Genomic DNA, 9,328 nt, shown 5'->3' on the forward strand with positions numbered 1-9,328 from the left:
TCTCCATCCTGCCAGCTTCTGCTGACCATCTGGTCCAACGGTTTAACCCCTCCTGTTCACGCGGGAATGAATTCACCTGCTGGTGGGCAGGTGAATTAGAACGTTTAGGCGGCCTATTCCATTCCTGCCAGTCTGTGAAGCCAGCAGGTGAGCTGTCCAGCCGACCCTAACAATTGCCTCACGAGATAAGTGTCCATCGGGATTCCCTTCCATGTGGAAGGATAGTGATTGCGCTGTTTCCAAAACCCAAGAGGGGAAGCCACCAGGATTATCGCACCAAACCAGTTGGCATTTTGCGGGCAAAATGAAGGTCAGTGTGAAAGTTGGCCTCTAGGTGAACGAGAGTGGCAGTATTACCTCAACTTCCTGATTATCCTAAAATAAAAGCAATTTACTGAGGATGCTGGAATCTGAAACAAAAACAGAAAATACTGGACAATCTCATCAGCTCCGACAGCATCTGTAGTGAGGGAATAGAGCTAACGTTTTGAGTCTGGGTGACTCTTTGCCAAAGCTAGAGACAACTGGAAATGGGGTCAAATTTATACTGGTGTGGGAGGGGAGGGGGTGTGCAGCAGTGAGGCCAGATAGAGAGCCAGCGACAGGTGGAGATTGACAAAGATGCTGTGGACCAAAATCCCAAGGGAATGTGATGATCCTGGCTGAGAAGAATGGCTGATAGTGGCCCATTAAGAGATCAGAATGGCAGAACAAAGGGATTTAATGTGTCAAAGAACAACTTGGCACAGGGAACAGGTGCCCCGAGTGCGGTGGAGTGTCGGGAGAGGAGACAGTGGTGAGGGGAAAAAGGGATCGATGGAAGAAATGAAAATAAATCGATAGAAATAAAAATGGAGGAGGTGAGTGCTCAGAGTTTGAAGTTGTTGAACTCAATGTTAAATCCAGAAGGCTGTAACACATTCTGGTCTCTTAACGTACCATTACAACACCATTTACATTCCCTTTGTCTTTCTGTCACGGCATCATAGTCAATCTCTTCCTAGCCTCCACCTATTGCTGGCTCTCTATCCAGCCCTTAATGTTTCACACCACCTTTCCCCCCAACAGTATAAATCTGATCCTATTTCCAGTTCTCTCTAGAATTAGAACATAGAACAGTACAGCACAGAACAGGCCCTTCGGCCCTCAATGTTGTGCCGAGCCATGATCACCCTACTCAAACCCACATATCCACCCTATACCCGTAACCCAACAACCCCCCCTTAACCTTACTTTTATTAGGACACTACGGGCAATTTAGCATGGCCAATCCACCTAACCCGCACATCTTTGGACTGTGGGAGGAAACCGGAGCACCCGAAGGAAACCCACGCACACAGGGGGAGGACGTGCAGACTCCACACAGACAGTGACCCAGCCGGGAATCGAACCTGGGACCCTGGAGCTGTGAAGCATTTATGCTAACCACCATGCTACCCTGCTGGGTGACAAAGAGTCACCCAGACTCGAAACATTAGCTCCCTTCTCTCTCCACAGACGCTGTCAGAACTGCTGAGATTGTCCAGTATTTTCTGTTTTCTTTGAAGAAATGTCTGGTCTGGCTCGACTTCTAACAGGACCTCCTGGCTACAACGCTGAAGCTTCCCAGTAATTTCCGGAGACATTTATTGAACGCAAATCCAGGCAATCGTGACAAACACCACTGCTGTCTTCTCCTCAGGCTGCAGAAGAACAGTTAGTTTGTGGACACCAATCACACGAGACCCCAGACTGAGAAATCTTCACCCACAAAGTCAAAGGCCGGTGAGGGTAGGGAGAATTAGGCCCCTCAACAAAGCTACTGCCCCTCTAACTTAACCCACACTTTCGCAAGTTCCTTTCATTCCTCCTCATTAGGAGTCCCTGCTTCACCAGTCACCCAGCTTGCTGTTCATTGGAGGACTGGCATGGATTGCCTCACTAATTTTTCTCCTCTCTTTTGCCCCTATATAAGAGAGGGGTGGGAACGCCCCCTGATTTTGTGAAATAGTCTTCGCCTGGCTCAGAAATAGAGCCTTTGTTTCCATTCTTACCCCCCTCCCCCCACAATACAGACCCTAAGACATAGGAGCAGAGGTAGGCCATTCGGCCCATTGTGTCTGCTCTGTTACGCCTGCTTTTATAAAAAGCACATAACAGGACTGGATAGAGCAGCACGGTGGCGCAGTGCTTAGCACTGCTGCCTCATGGCGCCAAGGACATGGGTCCAATCCTGGCCCCGGGTCACTATCCGTGTGGGGTTTGCACATTCTCCCTGTGTCAGCATGTGTCTCACCCCCACAACCCAAAAAGCTGTGCAGGGTAGGTGGATTGGTCACGCTAAATTGCCCCTTAGTGGAAAAATAAATAAAGTTAAATAAATAACAGGACTGGACAGTTTACAAAAGCATTTGGGCAGCTTTGTGGTGAGAATTTGCAAGACTCCAGTGACCAAACACAATTTAAAATCTAATGATTGATTAGACACAATGAGGAGATATTTAGCTTCTTTCTCCTGCTCAACATCCCCTCCCCTACTCCCTACTTCACCCAATCAGTGTTTCTCTAAACACTGACCTTGCCAGCACTATCTCTGCTGTTTGAAGATGTACTTACAAGTCTCCTACGTAGAGATTAGGCCATACTTCATCGATACGGCTGAGCGGAACTCTGTTGTTGCGCAAGATTTCCTCCAGCTCTGCGACTGTGGGAGTGCTGGCGTTTGGGCTGGAGTTTCTGGGAAAAGTGGGATTGCCACTGAATTGAGTTACTTCGTTCGATGCCATTATAATCTAGGTTTGTTTTGTGATCTCTGTGGCTCACAAGCGTTGTTGAGTGTTGACTGTGCAGAGTTCTTGTCTGCCACCTTGGATCCTAGCCAAACGATGTGATGTTTATGAACAGGTGCAAGTACAGATTCTGCGAAGCGACTCTACGTTTTAATTCGGTATCTAAATTCAGATCTTGCAGGTACCAGGATAAAATCCTATAAGGAAATTTTGAAAGGTAGAATAAATGAACAATTTCCAACAAGAACTTTGAGCTTGATCTTCTGGCCACCCACAAATGCGTAAATGAGGTGACTGACAACCTTTTTTTGTCAAGGCCTACAATTCGGTCAACTTTGACAGATCAAGCGAGCCAGGACGACGGAGGGGTGGGCTTTGAAGAAATATCACCCACAGGCCATTGGTTGCTTTCATGTGGTTCCTCGGCAACACCAATCCAAACCATAAACAGGAAATGTTTCCATCTGCTCAATGTACAGCTTCAGTCGTAGAAACCTATCATGCAGGATTGCGTCAGATACCCAGGAAGTGCCTACGACACGTACAGCTTGAGTAGATTGTAGATCCTGGACATCTTGGTGGGATCACACAGGATCCAGGGTTGGTTCCTCAGTGATCACGGATATCCGCAAAGGATGTGGCTGATGATGCCCATGCGGCGGCCCCAGAATCCTGCATAGAGAAGGTGCAATGATGCTCATGCCACCCGGGCATTGGAGGAGTAGACCATAGGCAGCTTAAAGACGTGATTCTGCTGCGTGGAAAGAAATGGGGAGCACTCCAGTACAACCTCACGGATTATCGTGGCTTGCTGTTGTAGCCACCTAAGATGGACACTGGGCTAACAAGATGGAGAACTGCTAAGACTGCAGGGAAAAAGCAGTTTAGCCAAGACAAGCAGTCTACAAAGACTGATTAGCATTTTGCACGCAGCAAAACTAGTTTCTGGCCAGGTGGAAGATCTCAACCAAAGGTGTTAATAGCAAAATGCTTTGCATATTAATGAGGCAATCCAGATCTGGGCACACACAATGGCAACATTTGGGTTTGAATAGATACTTTAAGTGGATGTCCAGACAGAGCGGCACCAAAGGTATCCACCTCAAAAGACCATAGAGACCGCCCCACCCAGGACAAAGCTCCGGCTTTGACTTCGACCCAGAACTTCGACTTGTATCCTGACTCCAGCCGTTGAGCACCAGCCGCCGAACCGTAAGTGACAATACGACGCTCGCTACGCGAACCAGCCCCACTAGACCCCCAGCGACCAGCACACTCTCTGAAGGTTACAGACCAAGATCGAAACGAAGGCCTCGCTCCCTGACCTTGCCTGTTCCTGTTTAGTTAAGTATTCTGATCGCTTAGTTTAGTTGTAGCTTAGTCCCTTAGCGTGTGCATGCGTATTTATTATATTTGTAATAATAAATACTAATCGTTTGGAACTTACTAATCGGTGTATAGTTTTATTACTTTGAACCTGACCTTGGAATATTTGTGAGGTGTTTATACGACACCTGGCGACTCCCGAGCTGAAAATACACATACAGAGCCTAGCAGTGTTAAGCACACGGCCTTTAAACGGAGGCGTGTTAATACACTCCAATAAACGCAAATTACACTCAAGTAAAACGTGCAACACTGTGTGCTGCACAAGGGGACTGACATGAAGGAACTGCGCATCTCCTCCAGTGAGGCAGGTGTCAAAGGGGATGAGGGTGTTGAGTTGGAGGAGGCCGAGTTTGCAGGGGAAGAAGCCATCGCAAGGGCCAGATGAAGCAGGCCTGCGAGTCCAAGAGGAGGAGGGTGAGCTGCTGTGAGGACCCTCTTTGCTAAGTGTCCTCCATCAAGGGCCAACAGTGTTGGTATTCCTCTCATTTCACCCCCCTCACTTCAATATGACAGTGAATATTTACACCCCAGGCTCACGTTGTCCTGGCCCTTTGAAGGATGATGAAGCCTCAGGGGCATGTGTCCTTGCTGACATGAAGTGCTAACTAGAGAAGGGAGTTCAGGTATCAGATGTTAGAAGGTGCTGCCTCTGCACGTGTCTCTCCAACATCCCAGTCTACAAGAGCCAGGAGCTGTTCCACTAACATGGACCCATAGAATCCCTACAGTGCAGAAGGAGGCCATTTGGCCCTTTGAGTCTGCACCGATCCTCCGAAAGAGCACCCCACCCAAGCCCATTCTCCGCCTAATCCACACAGACAATCACTCAAGGCTGGAATGGAATCTGGGTCCCTGGCCTCGTGAGGCAGCAGTGCTAACCACTGTCACCATGTGGCTTTGTAGCTGTGTGACTTCAATCGGACAAAGTTCCTCAAGGAGATCCACCTCCGACAATGGGATAATGCATTCTGCATAACAGCCAAGAATAAACATATCCCTGCAAAGCATGTGAACTTGGTTCATTCCATAAACACATTTTACATGAAGGTTGAGGCAGCACTGATATCGAGAATGATCAAGGACCACACACTGTGGTGATTATGGAAGCAGACTACATGATAGTGACATGTGTGATAAGGGAGGGGAAGGAGTCATTGTATCTATTCCAATTGAAGTAACACAGCTCATTATAAAAAGGACGCATGCACAAGAGGTAATGTGAATTGGTGCGATTTACATTTGTGAATGTTATATACATGTAGTGAACCCTGGAGGACCCTGGCCTACTTTGGGTGTCCTGCTGTGGGTCAGGTGGATTCTCCTTGGCCTGTGAAGCTGGAGGTGATGGAGTCGCAGGAGGAAGGGATTGGGATTGGCTGGACAATCCTGGAGTCACCTGGGTGGATGAGGCCGGGGTGTCTATCTGCTGGTCCTCATCTCAGGAGGGCCCCTGGTTAACTCCTTGAGAAGGGGCAGCTGGAGTGAGATTGAGGTGCAACTCCGCCTCCCTTGAATGACCACTAAGGATGCCACCAATGGTTACAGTGATGAAGTGCAGCCCCTGCGCCAGCACAGGACCAATGTCTTGTAAGTCTTATTAAACTTTTATTTCCAATCCAACATCGTTTCCTCATGGTCACTTGCCTGGATTTTACAAGGTCCCACTGCAGCATGTGTCTCTGCCCTGGTGGAAGGTGTGAGCGAGTGCTATGATGGGCCTTCTGTTGTGATCTTCTCACAATCCTCATCCAAGGTGTCGTTGGGGCATATTGAAGACGGCAGGCGCTTGGCTCAGGTTTCTTTGAAAGAAAATAGAGATAATTAGTTCATGGCAGGTGATTCTAAAACAGGACAAGGCACACACAGTGTCGCTGCCTGAGGGATGTGCAGGATCCTCACGTGAGTCTTGAGTTGTGGCAGGCTGGGACCTCTCCCTGAGCTGGCATGCAAGCTCGTCCTGTACAAAGACAGATGGAGATAGTGTGAGCAAGATGCATGCTGGGGCAGATGATAAAGCTGCCTGGTATGTTTGGGTGGTGAATGGAGCCATGCACCAAACCTCCAGTCAACCCTGGTCACCAGGCTTTGCCCAGCCTTCCCAGGTAGTGAGGGGGGTAAGTGCCTCTGCAGCATTGCTTGTGGGTCAGGAGAAGCAGGAGTGCTTCTGCCTTCCTGCAAAATGAACGGATTGAAGTACGATTGGACCTTTCTTCTTGTTTCCCATCAGAACCCCACCATCCAAGCACTCTCCTCTGCTCCCATGTCAGATATCGGATCCCCCCCCCCCCCCCCCCCCCCCCCCCCAGGACTGGATCATGCCCCCCCTTCCCTAAGGTCAATATTGGACAATGTCCAACAGTCTATCATCTGCAGGCTCTGAACCTGTGGCTGTGACCTGGTCCAGACAGCTGCCTATTGGAATGGAGGAAAGCCAGTCTATCGCTCTGTCGTTTGGGCAGGGACCCTGTCAAAAAATACGTCACATGCTGTGTAGTCAAAACCACAAAGCATGAGGGGAATTTTGGGATGTCTGGACTGAAACTCTACCCACTACCTTCCTGGGGTTGGAAGATCCACTCCCGTCAATCTCAGGACCAGAGTCTCTTGAATAACATTCCTTCCTGACAGGATCACATCTTCATCACATTTATGTACACTTCAGAGATAGGTGTACATGATTCAAATGTCTGACTGACAAGGATGAAGCTGAGACAACATTCAATCATCCAGCTATCCATTATCTTAACCCTACCAAATTGAGGAAGTTCCTCATATCTTCCCTGTCCCAAGATATCCACCGCATTCTTGAAATGAAGATTGTGAACGGGCTGCCCCACACATGGACCTCAGACCCATAGAATCCCTAGAGTGTAGAAAGAGGCCATTTGACACATTGTGCCTGCACCGACCCTCCGAAAGCCCACCCTACCTCGGCCCACGCTATCCCCTTAACACCACCTAACCTGTACGTTCCTGGGCACTAAGGGGCAATTTAGCACAGCCAATCCATCTAACCTGCACATCTTTGGACTGTGGGAGGAAACTGGAGGAAACCCACACAGACACGGGTAGAACGTGCAAACTCCACACAGCCAGTCACCCAAGACCGGAATTGAACCCAGGTCCCTGGTGTTGTGAGGCAGCAGTGCTAACCACTGTGCCAACGTGCCTCTCTAAAATTCCTTCTTGAGGTTCTGAGAACGGTAAGGCTGGCAGATAAAATCTGCCTCTCCTGGTAATAATTCAGACAAGACAATTGAATCACCATCATTCCTTCATTTAACTGAGTGGGAATTCTATACTTGAATCCTTTACGCTTATGCAATTTAACAGTATTACAATGTAACGATCCAGTCCCAATGTCTTGTGGAGGCAGAGTATTGCCTCCCTCAAACTATTTATGTATTTTCTAAATGTTTATAAATTTGATCGTGGATTATTTATCCTATGGTCCTGATCTTAACTCAATCAGACCTCATCCAATTAGCCAGAGTTAAAGTAGGGCATTGAGAGTCTGTCCACAATCGAGTGTCTCCATTTAGCCAGTTCCCTGTCTCCTTTCTGGAACTGGTGTTACACTGGCTGCCCTCACTGCAGTTTGTTTTTTTAATGGTGGGGGAAGCTTGCCCTCCAAAAGCAGGTAATCCAATGGTGGGCAGCCTGAGGCCACATGCGGCCCATCTGGGTTCTGAGTGCGGCCCACGAGACATTTTGTTGTCCGTTGCCTACGGGCAAGGTTGCCAGAGTCCACTCGTTTCCCTCAGTGTAGTTTTGTCCTGACTGGTATGGCTAAAGTGATATGCACCTAAAGCAAGGGCACGTGTGTCTAATCAAAGCCTAAATCTTTCCCATGTTTTTCCATTTGAAGTTGATGACGGTTCTATCAAGATATGAATAATTAAGCGCCTTCCAGAACTCGTTATGAAATATTCGGTGTCTATTAAACGTATTGAATCTTATTTGTGGGGTCATGGTTCATGAACAAACCCGATTTCAATCTTGCTGCCCACTGAGGTGAATGATAGCCATTAATGCGGCCCACTCACTAGCCGAGGTTGCCCATCGCTAACATAATCGAAGCTCACAATGCGGTGTGGCTTCGAGGGGATGCAGCACTGCCAGGGACTCTGCCCTTCAGATGAAACCTTAAACAGAGGTTTTATCCACTCTCTCAGCTGGATGGATGTCAGTGATCTCACGGCACGATTAAAAGATGAGCAGGGGGGGTTTTCCTGGTGGTCTGGCAATGGGTATCCCTCAATATCTGCACCCCCACAAACCCAAAGATGTGCACCATAGGTAGATTGGCCATGCTAAATTGTCCCTTTTAATTATTATTAGCGTGACTAATTCATCCAACCTGCACATCTTTGGGTTGTGGGGTGAGACCCATGCAAACTCCACCCAGACAGTGACCCGGGGCCTGGATCAAACCGGGGTCCTCGGTGCCGAGATGCAGCAGTGCTAACCACTGCGCCACTGTGCCGCCCAGGAATTCTATGATTCCTTGAGAAAATTATTATTTGTGCAATCTGAGCCACCTCTAATGATGATTAAAAGCAAGAAGAATACAAATGGTGAAAATTCAGTGTCCAAGGTGCTTAACACACTGGGTGGTGCCGAGTCCAGAGATAGCGATCTTTGGAGTGTCAGAAGACCCGGGAGTTCAGGGGGCGAAAGAGGCCGACGTCTTGGCCTTTGCCTCCCTGGTAGCCCGGAGATGGATTTTATTAATGTGGAGGGACTCGAAGCCCCCGAGTGTAGAGACTTGGGTGAAAAACATGGCTGGGTTTCTCAGCCTCGAGAAAATAAAGTTTGCCTTGAGAGGGTCTAGGCTAGGGTTCTCTCGGAGGTGGCAGCCGTTCGTTGACTTTCTCGGGGAAAATTAAAATGTCAGCAGCAGCAGCAATCCGTGGGGGGGTGGGGGTGGGCGACTGCTTCATTGAGATGGTGTAGGAAGACTGGGTCGCGTGGGGTAATGTCTATTTAATTGGTATTGTACATTCTCTTTTTGCACTATGTTAATGTTCACTTTAGTTTGTTTTGTTATTATGGTTACTACTGTTTTATTATGAAAAATTCTGCAAAACCTCAATACTTAAAAAAAACAAGTGTTGAAAATACATATTTGGTCAGTCAGCAGATGTAAAGAGGCCAAATTCACATTTTGG

General features: G+C 48.2%; 1 protein-coding gene across 1 annotated transcript in view; it reads right to left on the reverse strand.

Annotated features, from left to right (window-relative positions):
* The window catches only part of LOC119956235 (dual specificity phosphatase 29-like), a 28,920-nt gene extending 26,068 nt beyond the window's left edge, over positions 1-2,852 (reverse strand). Inside the window, 1 exon segment of the mRNA XM_038783270.1 lies at positions 2,596-2,852. Coding sequence (XP_038639198.1) covers positions 2,596-2,765 — 170 coding nt within the window. The 5' untranslated portion in view covers positions 2,766-2,852.
* Positions 2,853-9,328: the final 6,476 nt, after the last annotated feature.

Source organism: Scyliorhinus canicula, chromosome 22 (assembly GCF_902713615.1).
Source record: "Scyliorhinus canicula chromosome 22, sScyCan1.1, whole genome shotgun sequence".
Taxonomy (NCBI): Eukaryota; Metazoa; Chordata; class Chondrichthyes; order Carcharhiniformes; family Scyliorhinidae; genus Scyliorhinus; species Scyliorhinus canicula.